General features: G+C 45.2%; 1 protein-coding gene across 2 annotated transcripts in view; it reads right to left on the reverse strand.

Annotated features, from left to right (window-relative positions):
• Positions 1 to 19732, reverse strand: part of SAMD4A (sterile alpha motif domain containing 4A) — a 237871-nt gene that overhangs the window by 33607 nt on the left and 184532 nt on the right. The window contains exons 5-6 of one of the 2 annotated variants that reach the window (XM_011999697.1): positions 9656 to 9765; positions 6773 to 6859 (exon numbers count right to left, since the gene is read on the reverse strand). In XM_011999697.1, the coding sequence (XP_011855087.1) occupies positions 6773 to 6859; positions 9656 to 9765 (197 nt within the window). Of the gene's footprint in view, positions 1 to 4458; positions 4569 to 6772; positions 6860 to 9655; positions 9766 to 19732 lie in introns of those variants that run through there. The other variant, XM_011999698.1, reaches the window with a different exon arrangement.

Here is a 19732-nt window from a genome sequence, read left to right on the forward strand (position 1 = left end):
GGGAGTGTGAGGAACAGCAAGGGTGCCTGCGATGGAGCAGGTGGGCCATGGTGTCCCGTCAGCCACCTAGGCCTGAGCCTGGAGGCCTTGGGCCGGGGCAGGGATGCTGGAATCTAGTCTAAGATGGGAAACCAGGGAAGGTTTCGAGCAAGGGAGTGCCAAGTTTTACAAGAATCATTCTGGAAAGGAATATGTATAGAACTGTAATATAATATATACATGTCTTTATGCGTTGTGTAATAACATTGGATCATTCTGCACATATAGTTTGATATACTGGGCACTACTTATTAAAAACAGAAATAAAAGTTGATTCTGATAGGTATTTCTCTCTGTGCCAGATGCTCACAGAGGCCCAAACACTGTGGCTTGGAGCGTGGTTGGGGCTCGGGAGCCTGGGACCCTGCCTGGCATGGTGGCTGGGGTGGACCCTCTGCAACAAAGCTGCTCCCCCTGTGTTTGTGCACATCAAGGTCTTCCTAGGACCTGGAAAGGACATTGACAATCAGGGCCCCGATTATTTATGGAGTATTTAATTTTTCTTTTTTTTTTTTTTTCTTTTTGAGACAGAGTCTTACTCTGTTGCCCAGGCTGGAGTGCAGTGGCATGATCTCGGCTCACTGCAACCTCTGCCTCCTAGGTTGAAGTGATTCGCCTGCCTCAGCCTCCTGAATAGCTGCAATTATGGGCACGTGCCACCATGCCTAACTCATTTTTGTATTTTCAGCAGAGACGGGGTTTTACCATGTTGGTCAGGCTAGTCTTGAGCTTCTGACCCCAGGTGATCCGCCTGCCTCAGCTTCCCAAAGTGCTGGGAATACAGGCGTGAGCCATCGCACCCGGCCCAAACTATTTAATTTTCTGAGAGCTCAGAATAGCAAGGACATTTAAAAAAGCCTGATGAATGAGTATCCAATCCATTCCTGGGGTCCTCTCTTACACTTGCTCGATGGTGTCAGGGAATGCAAACATATGAAATGTGATAATTTCTGCACCCAAGCATTTCCAATCAATCCATCAGAAAAAGGAAAGCTGAGGACGGCAGCCTTGAATGTGCCTGTTTCAACTGTGGGCAGTGAAGAACACCAACAGCCACACCCTGTCGTTGGCAGGAACCTGCTTTGTTTGGCGGGGAGGGGTGGGAAGTGGAGCCTGGATTATGCCTTAGCCTAGTTGGCACGAAGGGTTTACGAAGGAAGTGAAATTTTAATTAGCCACCAGAATTGTCTCTCAAACCTGGCCAGGGCCACTGTTCAGCCTATTTTAGGGGAGAAAGTCCCTTTTTCTCTTTGGAGAGTTTCGCGTCTGCCACCTTCCTTCTACACATGACAGATGTCTCTGCAGCAGTCAGGCATGCTCCTGATCACTCCTTCCCTGCTGCCCACAGTAGACCCGGCCCTTTCCCAGCATCTAGACACCATCATGTGATCGGCTTCCTTGACTTGACCTGGTGATGTGACCAGGGCAGGCACAGGGAGGTGAGCTAGCTGACCCACGCCAGGAGAGCACCTACCACCTTTTCTGATCAGACTGCATGCTAACTAGGGGACCCCTGGATCCTACCTTGAGGTCCTGCCAGCGGCCCAACCAGCCCCTGGGTTGCGGGGGACACTGACCTCCTTGTCCAGCCCCTGACTCAGGAGGGGAAGGGAAAAGAGGGATGAAGCTTCCCTATGAAGAGGGCCTAGGAAAGCCATGCTGGGGTGATCACATGGATCCCTGCCGTGCCATCCCATGCAGCTGCTGTCAATGGGATGAGCAAATGCATGCTTGGGACACTCTGTCAACTGCACCAAACCCCTGCCTGCTCTTGTCACATGGCAAGAAGGTTTCTCCAGCTAGTGGTGAGAGGAGATTTTGGATATGTGAAGAGACTTCAAACAGGAAACATATGCATGCTCCATTCAAATCTTATCTGATTCTTCTATTGGAGGCAACCACACCAAAAATCAATCAATCAATAAATGAAAACAAAAATCAAAAAAGAAACCAAAGACATAATGAATAATGTTGGACACTTTCTATAAAATATAACTTCCCAGGAATCATGTAGAATTTTGTTTTTCCCTCATAGACATCAAGCCATTGTCTCAAAGATAACACTTGGCTTACAACCAGTTAGCTCATCCCCTGATCAAGCTGGCATCAGTAGCATGGCACTGTGACTCAGGTCATGTTCCTGACACTTAAAAATGAATTCCTGAACTCAAAACAGAGTGCCCAAATTGAGAAGGAACAGGGAAATGGCCAGAATGGAAATCAATCTAGCACCTTTGACTAACTGTGAGAATTAATTCTCCAAGTTGACAAAAAAAATAGGGAATCCACCCAAGTCTTTACTGATCTTTCATACAGAAAATATAATCCCACATGATAAACACAAAGAGGCACAGTGAAGCTGTTCATTAACTAACGTGCTGTTACAAAGCTGAGGAGCTCCTTTGAGATCAGAGAGCGGGAAGTCTGGTCCACCACTGACCACAGCCATCACTCAGGAGACAAGCAGGAAGGAAATTACTTCCTGACTTATACCAGCCCTGGTGTGGCTAACTTGGGTCTCGGAGGAAGGTTGGTTCAGTGCCTTTCCTGGGCATATGACAACAACAAGCTGCAAACCATCTGGAAAAGAGAGTCTTGAGCAGCCGAAGTGTCCCCAGCACTCATGTGGTGTCTCTAACTCCATCCTTCCCTTTGTGTAAGAAGAATTGGGATTCTCACATAATAGACAGGACTCCTGTATCTAGCGCATTTGTTCTTTCCTCCTCTCATGCACCCATCAGCTGCTGAGCCCTGTCATCAACCAGGCACTGTTATACACTGGGGATATGAAAGCAAATTAAGTCATAATCTTTGCTCTAAGGTGCTTACAGTTTCTGGGACCCACATGGTATGATGGGCATCAGGGCAGGGAGCTGTGGGAACATATAAGAGGGACCCCTGACCACCACTGTATGTTTCAGGAAAGGAGAAACAGCAGGAAAGGAACAAAGGATGAAAGGACGCTGTACATGGCCGAGCAGGGCTCATTGAGATGAAGCTCAAGAGCTTTTCCAAGTCCTTAGGAACCAACTTGCTAAGGAGTTTGGACTCACTCGAGTTTCTTTTTCTTAAAATCAGGATACCAGCAGCTCTCCTGATTACCTTAGGAAGTTTGCTGTATGGGCCAAATCCACCGATAGGGGTGAAACATTTTTTAAAAGTATACAATGTACCTTACTAGTATAAGGCATTATTACCTCGGAAATATTTAGCATTTAATATTAAGTTTCTCTGCTGCTTCTCTGCAGCACTTGATGGAATCGGGGGTCTCAGATCTGAACCCAAGAGGACAAGATCTGGATGTGTCTGAAGAAAAGGCACAGGCTTTCAGAGAAGCATTTTCTCCTCCTGTAAGCAGCAATACATGGAAGTGAGGTGAATGCGTGAGTGTGTGTGTGTATTTCCTTCCTCCATGCCAGGGACCCAGGCTCGGAACATGGCTTAGCTTCACAGTTTGAGAGTGAATGGAAAAGGCAGGATGGTGAATAAAACCACGTGGAAACATTTTCATTACTCAAGATAAATGTTGAAAAATCTGCTCCAGTGACCATTCTAATTTCCCTTTTCCACCATATACCTTGAGAAGTCTACAATTCTGTACCCCATGGCCCCTCACCCGTTCACACCAACTGGTTCACAGGCTTCTGCTTCTGTTTCCTCCCATTCCCCTGAAACCCGTAACATCATGGCACAGTGACCTGCTGAGGGCCAGTTTCAGAGGACAGTGTTTCGTCTCTATTGTACGTGACACTTCCATGGCACCTGGCGGGATTCCTTCCTTCAAACCCTCCCGACCCTCTGGGCGAGCACAGCCCGTATTATTGCTCAGCCCCTCCATATCTTACAGTGCTCCTAAGGGCCTGTCCATGCTCTTGACACACACTTCCCGGGAGCACCTATTATCAGTTACACTCAGACGACACACAATCGGTCCTTTCAAACCTTGTGGGCCTCCTGGACTGTAGGCCTGCTCTCTGGCCACTGACTTGCCACTTCTACTTGGGTGTCTCACAGGCACCTCACACTCAACCCTTCCCATGGACCTCCATTTCCTGCCCCTACTTCTCCTATCTTTTCTGTCCCCAAATGCTGTGACACTCAAACCCAAGCCTTGTCACAATCACTGGACTCCCTCTAAATGATCTCTATCCTCCTCCTCCATCCTCACTGCCTCTATTTTGGTTCAAGGTCCCATCAAGACGTGCTATAGTTTCCTAATGAGTTTCCCGGCCAGTGTCCTGCTCTTCTGAAGGCTTCCCACCTCATCACTGCACAGCGGTCTATTTCACCTCAGGAAGCTTCCCCACCTGCTATGGTGATGACGTCGATCAGACTGGGTTATGAGATAATATGGTGCCATATCTAACTGTCCCAATGCACGTCCCCAGCTCCCCATGGCAGGAGCCATGTATGACTCACGGTTAACCTCCAGTGGATGGGGCAAATTGTGTCCCAGGCAGCTGCTTGACAAGGGTTCAGTTACTGAACAAAAAAGCTCTGCACACAGAGCTCAGACAGCCACCACTGATTATGAACTAACTATGGGCGGGGCCCCAGCTATCTCCTTAGAAATCTATGTGAGGTAAGAATATGGGAGGCAGGCAGGGGCAGATGACTCTTTTCCCAACAGCATCATCAGCCCAGCGGTGTCTGGGAATGCCTGGGAAATGGCTGATTTGAGTCTGTCACTGGTGCCGTCAGTGGTAACAGGTTACAAACAACTCACTCCCTTGCAAAGCAGGAGTTAGGGGTTCCAGAGAAGAGAGGAGGGCCAGGGGATGAGTCCTCAGTGGATGCCTGAGAGAGATTCCCTCCCGCCCCAGCTCATCAGCTTAGGCAGGGACAACACACCGGATGTCCAAACATTCGGGTATTCTGACTCAGGCTCAACCCAGTCATCTGACACACATCAGCTCTCCTCTCTCAAAGAAGTCAGACTCGATAAACTCCATTTCTTTCCACTGGCTGCCATCACACTCTGCTCTGTAGGTGGCACCTTTTAACTTTCCCATTCCAGCGAACAGGGGAGTCACTATTATTCTAGGTGCAAAATCTGGGACACAGAAAACATCACTGACTTATCAAAGGCTAGATGGAAAGTCAATGGCATGTCGGGGTCACCCTTGCTACTGGGCTGCCAGAGCGTTCCCCGTGCTGACTTCTGCCAGGCTGCAGGGAATAAAGCTAACAGGAATTTGTCTCCCAGGTGGGTGCGCTTCCCCAGTGATGGAGGATATGAATGAATCCTCAAGGCTGCTCCAGAAAGAAGGGAAAAAATCACTCTTTTACCATAACACTTAGCAATCAAATCCTTATGCAAAATGTTTTCTGCACTTTCTAACAAAGGAAGAGTAAATTGGCCTTTTGAATGTTCCCCCGAAGAGAATGGTTTCTCAATTTAAAAATGGCAATAGTCACTTAGACAAACTGCTTTCTAAAGTAGTATACAATTAAAAACAACAACAAATAAACCTCAGGTTCTATTGGATATCTCACTTGTAATCTGTAATTCACTTTAAGTAAGAAGAGGTCTTTAATCACGGATGTGCACGTGAGAAGCCTCTGTCTGTCTATCTGGCCAGAGGTTTAAAAAGAAACGTTCCTTACGAAGTTATATATGTATATTCTATATATATATATAAAAAACATATATGCATTGAATATAACTTTATATAGTCTATATGAAATTATACACACACATCTTTGTGCTGAAAAATTACCACTCCATTAAATGTTTATGTGCTCACAAAATTTGCTTTATCCCTACCTCCCTCAATACTCTGTCCCCTTCCAAAATCCAAAAGCTCCCTAGAATTACTAGAAGAGGTTACCTCTAAAGCTCTGCAGGCTGCAAATAGCCACAGAACTTCCCACCCACCACTCCTGCCTCCCAGTACTCATGCATAAGAATGCCAGCCCTGAGGCAGAGGCAATGCTGGTTCACTTGTGTGAGGCACGGGGCCTGCCCTCCTTGGGATCTTAGATGAAATCATGTCGTCATTAAGTCCTAAAAATGACATTGTTACCAGGGCAGCATCCAGACACAAAGGTAAGAAGGGGACCTGTGTAGGCAGCAAACAAAATGGGACAGTAGGCAGCTGATCACTGCTTTTAACGTTGGAATAAACTTTTTTCAGCATTTAGCATTTTTGAGATGGTTCCTATCAGAGTCACAGGGACCAACTCTGTTGTTAAGTTAAAGCCTGAAATGATTCTCTTGAGAGCCAACTATGTCTGCCTGCCAAATGCTTCTGACCGCCTCTATCTGCAGCGTACCTGTTAGTATCACTACTCGGGGGCAGCTTTTCTCAAAACAGACCCTCCCCTGGGAGGACAGTGAGACCAAAGCACACTGCGCATGCCCTGCCCTGTTTTGCCAAGATTTCAGCATCTGATTGTGAACTGGTCACCTCACTGATCTCTACAAATGTATATGAGGCAGAGACACAAATGCATATAAAAAGGGTGCATTTGAAAGCACTTCATCAGGGCTCTGGGACAGCTGGGCAAGGCAGCCTGGGCCCAGGGAATAAGCACACTGAGGCATCGGCTTCCAAAGAAGCACGTGCAACCGAGAGGTTTCACTTCAAAATCATTCTGTTTTCTCTGACTTTGGGAAGGAAACCGCATGATATGCTCTAGCAGGTCTGTCGATGACACTTCCAATGGAGAATTTTCCTTAGTCTACTTTCCCATAACAAAAGTGGAAATGTTCCCTCATCCAATAACTTACCCTTTCCAAAGACTTCAGGAGATTTTGTCTTTCTTTGAGCTTCTGAATACTGATGACAATTTTGTGTCTTGCACCTTTGGTAACATTCTGTAATTAAACAACAAGTTACATTTAAATGTATATTTAAAAACATATTTTTAAGAATCAGCTTACGGGTTCTTGGAGGCTTTTACCATCTTCTTTGTTCCTCTATTTTCACGGGCTCATCAATATCCACTTACCTCTTGCATTAGTACCCATCATCATAAACCTCTTCTTACTAAATATTATTATTATTTGTTGAGACAGAGTCTCACTCTAGTTGCTCAGGCTAGAGTGCAGTGGCACCACTTAGCTCATCGCAACCTTCACCTCCTGGGCTCAGGTGATTCTCTAACCTCAGTCTCCCAAGTAGCTGGGACTACAGGCCGCCACACCTGGCTAATTTTTGTATTTTTTGTAGAGAGGGGGTTTCGCCATGTTGCCCAGGCTGGTCTCAAACTCCTGGACTCAAGCGATCTTCCCACCTCAGCCTCCCAAAGTGCTAGAATTATAGGTGTGAGCCACTGTGCCTGGCCATCTTCTTAATTCTAAATCCATCTGGCTACACATTTGCCTGCGTCTTTTGACTACACTTTTTATCTGTATTTGTATCTTTCTGTGTCTTAGAGAGAGATGCGGAACGGCCAATTATTCTACTCAGCATGAAATTTCTTCACAGTCTTAGAAGATAATTTTTAAGTCATGCACTCTTCCTTTTCTCCAGGCTTTATAATTTCAGTCCCCCCCAGTTTCCCTGAAGGTCCCAACCCCATACAGACATTCATGGCTTTCTCAAACCCTCCCTGTGTTTTTACCCATCTTGAAAAGATGAGCAGCCCAGTAGAGTCCACATGGAGTGTCATAAAACACGGGGAATTTCTGCTAGGTTGCAGCCTGTCTTTTGTTACTCTAAGGAAAACTAGAATAGAAAATTACTTAAATTCATAATTCAGTCATCTCTTCCGGTAAATGATTAGGATTCACAGTAAGAGTTGTGGATTTTATCTTCTTAACTGGGTAGCAGTGGTGAGCCTAAGGATTTAAACAGTTGTTGATAATAGATACTGCAAATTTCCTGATAGACAGCCCTTTCTCAAATAAGGTCTCTAACTCAAATGTCTAGCAACTATTCCATAGAATTCTTCTTAAAGAAGGAAAAGATAGGAATATCAACAACATCTTTACTAGAAAAATAAAGACTCAAATGACAAGTGAACCCAGTCTCTAAGATGAAACACTAGGGGTATATTTCTGTTTACCCTTAACTTTGGGTTCTAGTGAATTAAATTACTCTGAAAAGTTTGTGCTGGCCTCTGGCTTTGCCCTCAATTATTTCTTGTTTTTTTCCTCAAGTTGAACAACTGATGACTTAGATTTTTTTCAACTCTGACCCAAACACAAAAATGCTCTTAGAAACAGTTCTCATCAATCCCTGGGATTTCAAGGAGCAATCAAGATTCAAAAAGAGGTGGGAGAAATGTTAGGAAGTTGAAATGAGTGCCTTTCATTCTCTGAGAATGTGCAGTGACTTTGGGCTTTGTGTTGTGTCTCCACATTGGGAGTCCGCCAGGCCTGCAGGGTTAAATGAGGGTACCGAATAAGCACTGGGGAACCGGTGATCTGCGGGGAGGTGTGCATCCAGACCAGCCATGCCCAAATGGTACAATCTCCTCTTCCTGCAAAGGAAATATTTTTAGCCTATTCAGACCATCGATTCTTTTAAATCATTGCTGAAAGGAAACTGAGGCCAATGTGAAACATGCAAATAGCATTTTAAACAAGGGAAACAAAGACATTGGTCAGATCCATTCACCTGAGCACAGCGTAGCAGGAAACATGCTTAGTTTCAGGGGTTCTGTTGACTGGCCTGTGGCATCCACATTGGGGAAAGATGCCTTAGGGGAAATGAAATTTGAGACCTACGGAAATCTCATTCTCAATGATTGTCTCAGGTTAGAAGAAAAAAAGTTTGCATAATTTTCTCCAATCTCAACAAAGACTGGCAAGGACATGGCTTTTTTTTTTTTTTTTTTTTTTTGAGACAGAGTCTTGCTCTGTCGCCCAGGCTGGAGTGCAGTGGCCGGATCTCGGCTCACTGAAAGCTCCGCCTCCCGGGTTCACGCCATTCTCCTGCCTCAGCCTCCCGAGTAGCTGGGACTACAGGCGCCCACCACCTCGCCCGGCTAGTTTTTTTGTATTTTTTAGTAGAGACGGGGTTTCACCGTGTTAGCCAGGATGGTCTTGATCTCCTGACCTCGTGATCCACCCGTCTCGGCCTCCCAAAGTGCTGGGATTACAGGCTTGAGCCACCGCGCCCGGCCTGGACATGGCTTTTTAAAAATGTTGGGGTGGGTCTGAGGCATGACCTGGTGCTTCTACTCAGCAGTCCAGTTAGAAGCTGGCTGATTTGTAACTGGACTAGACAACAGACAATGGATCTGTCACTTCCCAAACAAGCCAAGCCCTGCTCGGGCAGAGGGAGGGAGAGAGTGAGAAAAGCAAAGGCAGGGATGTAGATTCTTTGTGGCATGGTCAAATGTTACTTCTCCTAGGAAATTCCACCGATTCCTCCCTAGCACCTGGAACTTTCGAGTGTGCCGAGATTATGCCTTTTCACACCACTTGATCTCACCCTCACGACCCTGGGGTTATCTGCTTGTCTTCCATCTCCTATTGGACTCTGAAGGCAAGAATCCACTCAGTTTTGCTCACCATGGAATCCTGGCCAGCACCCCACAGTTCCCATGACAGGGCGGGTTACTGTGTTGGCATAGGTATGGGTCCAGACAAGGTTGTCCAGGCCTTGAACTTCAGGTCCCGCCTGGGGCACCCTCTCAGGGAACGGTCACCTCAAGCACATACCTGCGCCTCCAGCTGGCACTCGGTGAGGGCCATCATCTCCTCATAGGTCATCTGGGAGAAAAGCGCAGCATATTTGTGCAGGCGGAGGCTTTTTAGCCAGGCTGGAACATCTGTGGTGCAAGATGTGCAAGAGATGGGGGGAGAAATGAGAGGGAATGAGAAGAGATGACAAGAGATGTAGGAACAGAGAAAGGAAAAGAGGGTGATGGTCAGAGGAAAAAAAGGAAAAAAAAAATCTTTATGTTACTACGTATTTAATTTTAGCTAAGATGCAGAAGTCTCAGGCCAGCCCTGACATTCCTACTGGTGGGCTCCTTTACTCTACTTAGACCAGGAGAACTAACTTGGGGTCCATGAGATTCAGGGCATTCACAAATCCCCTACAATTATATCCCAATTTGTGAGTAGATGGGAAGTTTTCTGGGCAGAGGGCCATCCATAGCTTCTATAAGATTCCCAAAGGGGTTCATGAGCAAAAAGATGGCAGGGAACAACTGCATTAGCTGGACCGCTTCATCATTGAGTTGGAAAGAGCTGGCTTCGAATGTTAGAGCTACATGAGCAGACTACGACCTCAAGATAATTTTTGTATATTCAATGTAGATTTTCACACACTGTTTCAGCCACTCCCACAGTGATAGAAAAATGGTGGAGTCACCCATTCCTAGCCTGATCTTTCCCCAAGAAAAATGCCTCCCTATATATACCTGAATGGGAAAAAGGGCATCCTGATTCCCAAAACTGTTTCTGTTGTGGGGGTGTGTCCACTGACCATTTCTCCAAGCCATGAAATGTATCCAGATGTATCTTTCACTTTTTACTTGATTGTCAACCAAAAATATATCAGGACTTGAAAGGCCCAAAGATTGGCTAGGCCATAGGATAATGGAAGTTCTAAAGTGCATCTGAAATAACCTCCAAGTCTGAGATTCCAAAGTTAAGAAAAGTAAATGGTAACTGTATTGAAATCCACAGGAGAACTATTACCTTGTTAAATAAAACCAAAACAAAGTATTTGCCCATATTCTTTTAGTCAGAGTTTTTGAGCTGATAGGATCTTTGGAAAGTTTCCAGAATCATCTTCCCTCATCCCTGGATCATTCTAAAGATGGCGAAAAGAAGTCATGAATCCTAGATCAGAGAGCAAGTGTATGGTGAAATGGGAACCAGAACCCAGATCTCCTGATTCCTAGCTCTTTCCTACAATGTACCAATTCTTACAAAATAAGGACCAAACAGCCTATCAGTAGCTGAGAAACAGTGACAGTAAAGTACTCTGAAATGCTAAAGCATTGGGTAAATGTTATTCTTGTTTTTCATGAAGTATTATCCATCACCAACCATGTTGACTGCAGGATTCTATCAATTGCTAAATGCTTTATTCTGAGGCACTGACCACACATATTTCAAAACAAGCGAGAACCTTCCAATTTTTCAACGTTTAGAGTAGATAAATGTTGAGGTTGATGAAAGAGGCCTGGACTATTCTGAAATCAGGTCCTGCTCTCTGAGTGAAACACCTCTAGGTTTAGGGAATGCGGGTGTGGGATAATCTCCTGAACTCAAAAGACTTAGGTGGGGATGATGGGCCTGGTGAGATGACTTGTTGATTTGCAGTAAGGAAAAGGTCAATGAAGGGGAATTTCTGGAGAATTGAAATTGGACAGTCAATGGCATCTTAAGAATAGACTCAGTTATCTCAGGCTAAAAATCACTCCATTCTGTGCTTGAAAGCCCTTCACTCTACTATGACAATCAAGAGTCCCTCTGTTACCATTAATAACCACAAACAGACAAGGCTTCCCCAACACATCATACTAACCCCTTACGTCATCCTCAACTCAAATTGCAGTTGGATCAAGAGTCTGGGACATGGCAGCTAAGGAGTCTGGAACCTTCCATCCTGCAACATCCTGGAGCTATTTTACCAGACTTCATTTTCCACCATGCTTTTATTTCTGCTGAAATAACGCTAATGCTTCTGCAGCGTGAGCGGCACTGATTTTAATTACGGCTTTGGCTTTCAGGCCAACGGCATGTTACCACTCTGTCACCAGGTTTCACGTTTGCTATTTACCTCCTGAAAGTCCCAAGTCACTGCTCAGAAAACTCAATGATCATGATTCAGAGAAGCCTGGGTAACCCAGTGCTGCTCTTGGGCACAATTCATCACAAAAGAGAAGGGAGCAGTCTCTTGGAGCAAATTTTCACTGGGTGCCCTACAGCTGAACCGTGCAAAATTCACTGATGATGAACAGAATCCTGAGCTATTGAATCGTGTTGTAAACATGGTGCTTTATAAGCCAAGGTGATAATGTGGTGTTTTAAGAGTCAGAAATTGTGGGGTGGGGTGCAAATCCCAGCTCAATCAGTACTAGCTCCTTTTCTATAAAACTATTTTGACAAGTTAGAATTGCCCTGGTTACAGGAGTGGAAAAGCCGGCCTCACTCATTTAGTCAAAATGGGGGTCCATTGGGAGTAGGTTTCCTAAAAAAGGCTCCTATCCAACTTCAAAACATGATGAGTTAGGCCTTCCTGAAGAGTTACTTCTAGATGCATTCCTGGGCAACGTAAGCGCCTTTTGGCCCTGTGTTTCTTGAGGCAGGTACACATGGACACTGTTTTTAGAGCAAGCATTGTCCTGTCTCAGTGCCATGTGCTCAAAGAGCACTCCCTCTTGTAAGGAGAACAGATAAACAAAGAAGAGGAAATCCCAGTTCTTAAGAACATAGCCTACTAACCTTTCACCCTCTGGATTGTGGTGAGGCACCTTTCCTTGCCAAGGATTAGAACAAAACTGTTAAAAGAGAAACAAACCAGAGAAGCAAGAGCCTTGACCATTTCATTCCCCTGAAGTCAGGAATTCTAATGACTTGGATGCTGGGTTCTGTAAGCTGTTGGCCAGGGATAGACTCAAACTAAAAGCTCAAGTCCTTTCCCGTGGTCCAGATGCCACATTGTTGGATGCAATGCTAAGAACCACCTACTGTAACTTCCCATCTACCTTTTACATTCTGTGAAGCTGTGGGCTGTGGCTATGGTTGGAAAATACAGACAAACAGGGAGAAGCAGAGCTGTGTCCTGCAGAAGCTGATATGTGATTGAAGGCATGCATGCCTCTGGCTGGCACACAGCTGTTTAGCTTTCTTGGATGCTCCTGATGGACATGCCACTGGGGGTCTCAAACTAGAAAGTCATTCTCTTATGCAGTGTGAGAAAGATAAAGATGCTTTTGCTATATGCTGGGCTGACTTCTTTGCCAAGTGTGGGAATCCTGATATTTGCTCATTCAACATTTATTGAATGCCTATTATTCAATATTGAATACTGAACAATATTCAATATTCAATATTCAACAATATTGAATGCTTGGGGTCCAAGCTCTGTGAAGACGTGACCCTTCCATTAAGGAACTTCTAATCTAGAGAGAATGGCTGACTTACACCAAAATTATAATAGCAATAGGACAAGCGCTGAGTATACACAGTGTTCTAGGGGAGCACAGAACGATGAGCCTTTTGGTTTGCCATAGGGAGTGAGGGGCAGCTTCAAAGTACAATAACTTGGAGTCTCCACTAGGATGGCCACAGTGAGGAAGCCATTTCAGGAAGCAGGAAGGAAACGCAGAGTCAAGAGGGCAGAGCAGGGTAGAGCAGACACATGGGTGGATGGGGGGAATGGCTAGAGACAAGGTGGGTCAAATAGGCAGGGGGTCAAATGGCTGAGATATGCAATACTGAACAAAGAGAGTAGACTTCATCTTGTGGGTGGCGAGAAACTGCTGAAACCTGAGTAGCAGAACACAATCAGATGAGTGTGCTAGAAAGGCAATGGCTGTCAACGTAAAGGCTGGCCTGGCGGATGGTGATGGTGGAGGCCAGGACATGAACTTAGGAAGATCCTGATGGTGGCTTGGGATGCATGACAGAGGAGAAAGAAAGAATGGAAATTGACAGTACTTGAAGCTCAGGGAAGAGCAGGGGGTGACAGAGACAAAGTAGCTGGAGATGACTCCTTTGATTCAGGTTTGGTGCGACAGAGAAAACAGGGCAGCAGCAGGTGTGGGGTGAGAAGAGAGAGAGGGTAAACTCGATTTGAGATCAGCTGGCTGTCAATGCCTTTGGGTCATACAAGGGGAGAAGTCAACAAGTCCAGGTCTTGAAAGAAAGGTCTGAGCTGGAGAATAAGTTTCCTTGTCAGTAGCTCATGGTGGTTGTTTTAGCCACAGAAGTGGGTGAATCTCTCTGGCGAAGAGCATGGGGTGAGAGCCACGGTAGAGCTCTGGGAGTAACAGACTTTCAGGGGGAAGTGCAAGGAGAGAATGCCAACAGGTAGGAGGTTTCTGGGACAAAGCACCACCATGTATGTGCACATCAGTGGGTCTCATCCCACAGTCTTCATCCTTCAGAAAGCTCCTTCTAGACCTTGCTGCAGTCCACACTGATTTATCTTCTCATGGTCATTCTTGATAATAGTGCTGCACCCATCTTGTATATGCTCTATATTTGCCTGCTGGTCTTTACCAGTGGGATCCAGTTTTAAATCATGCTGATTTCTATTTCCTTTTTAGAATTCAGATAAATCAGCCACAGGGAGGCTGTGTGGTGTGTACAACAGTTTACACAGAAGCGGGGCTCCAGTTAGAACTGGGACTGCTTGTCTCTAATGCATGCTGCAGAAATGGCTGCAAATTTGACTCAGATCAACAGACCATGCAGCACCTGACCCACAAACAGGGAAACCCCAGAAGAGAGAAAGACGGAATCAGTATTGCTGAAGAGCCCAATATCGAATGCAGCATGAAGGGCAGGGAGAAAGGCATCTCTGGCAGAGAGAAACATGAACAGCCTTGTTCCCATGCAAGGGCTCACGTAGGGGTGGTCCTGCTAACTGCAGATGGAAGATCAACTCCCATTTACCACAGCAAGCCAGGCTACTCTCAAAAGCTCTTTCCCTCCAAGATACGACTGCACCGTTGGTCTCTGAGGGGGAGAAGAGGAAAACCAACTGAGGGGTAAGAAGGTACCCACTCTTCACGTTCCTTTAAAAAATGAAGAGAACTTTAGCAGCACCATCAAGGTTACAGAAGCTTGTCTTTATTTCTGGCCAGAGCAGAACAAGCAGCTCAGCTCTGTTCCAGCCTCTGTGCAAAAGAGAGCAGGATTGGTCTCAGGCCTCGTTGGAGCTGGATCCTCCTCAGTGTGCTCCTTGATGCCGGGAAGTGTCCATGGAGGCCTCCGGGGAGTCTCCAGGCTTGCGGGAAGCATATATGGGTCCTGCAAGGCGAGAGGTGGCCTATTTTGGAGTAAAATACCCACTTTGACATGTTAGATACAAAGAGGGCCTAATTTTCTCCCTGCAGTTTCCATTAGAGATGACAGGTGAAAGTGCTGTTTTAAAGCAGCCTGCTTTGTGTCATTAAACAGTGGCTGTGTCCATATCAAAGGCTGCCCTCCATGTGCCTGCACAGTCCTTAACACTTCAGAGGAAAATATATGCTTGGTAAGGAGTGAAGGTTAAAAGTCTCACGACTTTTCGAATTTGGGGGGATCCTGAGGATTTGCTTCTCAAAGACCTCAGGGCTGTCAGCCTATCTGAGAAGAGTTAGCACAACTCCTGGCCCAGGAGCACTCATGCCTGTGGGCCATGTCTTGGCGTTTGGAAATTAAAAACAAAAATAAAGCACATTTATTCAATACTGGCCTTCCTTTAAGTGAATTCAAGCAGGCAGCTAGAAAGTCAACATCAAGAAAATAATGACCAGTTTCAATGGCAGCCATGCTGAAACAAACATGCCCCAGCCACTCATGGGGCTGTGCCACTCCCACTCCATCACTCAGACCTCTATGACCCTCGGAACTGCTGTATTTTCAACCCTTCTTACAAAGGTTTCTGACAGATTCCTTTTTCTTAAAGAGGATCTCACCTCTCCATAACTTTTCCATTCTCATTCTGGAGAAGCAGAGGTTCAAAGGTCTGCATTTCAAAAACAACTGAAAACCCCAAACCGGCTATTTCAGAGTAGACAACATATTTCCTTTACTACGGAGAGAAGAAGTTTATCTAAGTTTCATCTAACAAAAGTCTCCTTAGAAAAGGCAAACAACATATTTTCACAGTCAATGGCCCCTCCACTCCTAATTGCTGTATTTCCAGCAAGGTTCCTGGAGCCAGTTGTTTCTTTTTCTAGTTTTATCATGTCTACATACAAACGATGCATCAGTTTCAATGACTTCTATATTCGTGTGCTAACGTAATGCCACACATCATAAGCATACCCAGTTGGTGTTGCTTCGTAAAGGTGAGGCTGAAGCTCACAGTATGAGAAACAGAGTGCCAGTCTCTACCCCTCTTCACACAGGCAAGTACAGCAAGAAAGTCACAGAGCTCCTTGCTTCCTAGGAGCCCACATTTATGGTTTTTTCTACCCAGCTATCTGGAATGAAGTCCCTCAGATGAACTTGGTTTCAGGTAAGTGTAATATTATGCTGAAACTGCAGGTGAGGAGAGGAAGTCAGGGCTGTTAGCGAGGCTGAGCCAACCAAGAGCATGGTGCACTGTGGGGCCCATTAAGGGGGTTGCACACCTCCACTGGAATGTTCTACAGTTCCCACACTCACCAGACCCCATGCTACCCCCCCCATCCCCCATTTCTGTTTCTCCTCCTCTATGCCCTTTGCCTTAGACAACACCGTGGCTTATCCAGATGTTCCAGGCAGACACCTGGGCATCGTTCTAAATTTCTCCTGCTCCATGCCTGTCTATTCAATTGGTTACCAAGCCCTCTCATCTCTATCTCATGAAGAACCCTGAATACTCCTTTGTCTCTATTCTCACTGCTGCTTGCCTCGGTCCCACTTCCTTTCCCCTCTCAATTACTGAAACGTCCTCCACCTCTCTGCTGGCCTTCAAATCTGGAAGCCCCTGTCCCTTCCACACTTGGATGTATATTCCACTCTGCTTTGAAGGTCATATTTCTAATATGTAGACCTAAGCAGGTCATTCTGCTACAGAATTTCCTTCAATAGCTTTGGGATAAAAGAGAATGTCCTTTGCAAGGCCCAGGGTCTGGTTTTTCCCTCTCCAGACCCCTTTTTCCCATGTGCCCTTAACACTCAAGCCATGGGATCCACTTGGTTAAGTGCCCTTGTCACTGTGATTTCATGAATGCTGTTCCCTCTGCATAGAATGCCCTTCCTTCACTTACTATTTGGCTGACCTGTAGTCATGCTGGGAGACTCAGCTCTAGGCCTCTCCTCCTCTAGGAACTTTCCTTGACTTACCTCCACTACTTTGAATGAGGGTCATTCATGGTGCCTGCCCTGACCCCCAGGGTAAGCCTTTAAGACAGCATGTTTTCACAGCAGGACACTTGCCTTTTTTTTTTTTTTTTTTTTGCTTATCTGATAGTGATTCGCTTCAGGCAGGAACAGTATCTCTCACTCCTGTCTCCCCAGAAACTAGTTAGTCCAAAGTTTCTCTCAGCAGGTGCTCAAAAAAGTCAATTGACTTGAATGAGAACAAAAGTAACCTGTGAATCAGTCATTTCCCCCTCTCTTTGCTCCCATATAATGCAGCCACATCATTCATCACAGCTGTGGCATTTTGTTAAGTCATAGGGTGTTGGGTTTATGCACCATCTTTGAGAACATGGTGCTCATGTGAGTCTTCTGCCAACTGACTTCTATACTTTCTCTCCAGGAACTTAAGAGAATGTCTTTTCTCTCTCTGAAAGCCTTGTATGAGACAAGCGGCAACAGAGCACATTCCACTCATGAGTTGCCCAGGGAAAGAATGGTATTGCAGTTGAGTACCAACTCACAATCAAGAATCTTTCCCCTGAGATGAGTCATAGTGAAGTTTTTGAAATGAACAAAGACGCCTGGATGTAGAAACCAAACCAGCCTCCTTAGTCCAAACATGTATAACCAGTAGCCTCCACAGGGAAGGGTAAAGGGAAGAAAGTTCATATTTCAATTGTTTCCCACTTATCTTGGGTTAGTTTCAAGTTAAATGGTGGATCTCATTTCTTCTTTAGCTAGAGATATTAGCGTGAGATCTTTACCTCAAGAGACATTTAATCTGTACTTCAAAGTCTACTTAAACCATAAGGATGGACATTTACTAAAGAAGGAAAACCAAAGCACTGTGGGCAGATGTTGTTAATCCTTTCAGAGCAGGAGCTGGTCTGCTCGGAAGAGAACTTAGTAACAGTCCCTGGTAGGGAGTGCCAACACCAAGACGAGATGGGGGCTTGATCCATGCATGTGAAAAATGCAAAGAGCAAGAATGCTGGACCATGAGATTTATTCCATACCCTTGACCCAGGAGGTACACTCCTAAGGGAGGATATGTAGCCAGACCTGGCCAGTCTAGCTAGATGAAAGGAAAGAATGGATGAATACCACAGTGTTTCAGAGAGATATTCACAGCTGTTGGCCATAAAGAGGAATTCACACTAAATCAAGTTCAACTATAATAACTTTTTATTCTTTTCCCAAGGTGCAAGGTGAGGGCAAGACACATTCCATATGGATTTGAAAACTCTTCCAAATTCTACTAAGCTTTCTTGTTGTTCTTCTAAACTGGATGTTTAACTATTAGAAAAATAGCATTAGATGATGGCACCCCAAAGTGGACCAGCAAGTACTTTAAAACAGCTGCGACTCCTGCCAAAGGGCCTGGGTCATAGAAAAGAAAGATTGTAGAGCCAAGAGGAAGAGTCAGCTCTTTTTCAAAGCACCTCACTTGGTTTTATATCTCATTTCTTTATTTTTATTTTTTATTTTTTTATTTGAGATGGAGGCTCGCTCATTCTGTTGCCCCGGCTGGGGTGCAGTGGTGTGATCTTGGCTCACTGCAACCTCTATCTCCCGGGTTCAAGTGATTCTCCAGCTTCAGCCTCCAGAGTAGCTGAGATTACAGGTATGCGCCACCACACCTGACTAATTTTTGTATTTTTAGTAGAGGTGGGGTTTTGCCATGTTGGCCAGGCTGGTCTTGAACTCCTGACCTCAAGCGATCCACCTGCCTCAGCCTTCCAAAGTGTTGGGATTACAGGCGTGAGCCACCACACCCGGCCATATCTCATGTCTTTAAAAGTGTGAGTTATTTTGAAAATTTAAACCAGCACCTGCTCTTAGACATGGAGATCAAATGACAAAGCCTTGGGTTATAAGCCGGGCGGCTTCTTGGGTGCACTCCTAGGAAGCCATTTTGAATAATATCTGGTGGCAGAAGAGTCCTCAGGGTCCTTGCGGCAGTGGCATCTTGCAGCAGGGCTGGGGAGGGACATTTGTATTGAACAAATACTGGCCTGTGACACTTCGGAATGCTAGTGTTTTTGGGTGTGGACATTTTTTCTGTCTGACCTGTCAGCTAAACTGCAAATATACTTTTCCCACAAATAGAATCCTTCATCATCTATAATGTTTCTTCCTTCAAACTTTTTTTTTCCCATTTAACTTGCTATTGACTTTATACTTGGAATCCCAGTCCAGTTCTTGGAAGAAGGGAAGTTCAGTAGGTCAGAGAAGGTGGAAATACATCAGGCCATCAAACAGCCTGTTTTCTGCCTGCACCCCTTGGGCCTATAAAGAAAATCCTGGATATGAGATCTTGTCTGTGTCATTTTTCTGACTGAATTGGCTCTGAAGAGACAGTTCTCACCAATTCTAACGAAAGGACTTGAATAGGCTTAGATATGGTATATTCCTTAACCTTTGCAATATTTTGGCTTTTGTCCTAAAATGGGGATAGGGCATTTATTCAACTTTTCTCTCATTCCTCTTTAAAAACCTGTTATCTTTATTTCTCACTTCAAAATGGCAGCACTCAATGAGCATACCTTGACCTACTTTGGGAGAATGTCAAAAGTGTGCATAAGGGCCTCAAAAAAAAAAAAAAAAAAAAAAAAAAAAAAAAAAAAGAAAACAAAGTAAAAGGAAGAAAAATATATTTCCTAAAACAAGACAGAGGAAACAGCATTCTTCTTTGGGCGAGATCTTTCTCCTGGTGAATGGCCCTTCTCTGGGATCCTCCTTGCTTTTCAAACACAAAGGCCAATGCTTCATGCC

The sequence above is a fragment of the Mandrillus leucophaeus genome, unplaced genomic scaffold (assembly GCF_000951045.1).
Source record: "Mandrillus leucophaeus isolate KB7577 unplaced genomic scaffold, Mleu.le_1.0 Scaffold60, whole genome shotgun sequence".
Classification (NCBI taxonomy): domain Eukaryota; kingdom Metazoa; phylum Chordata; class Mammalia; order Primates; family Cercopithecidae; genus Mandrillus; species Mandrillus leucophaeus.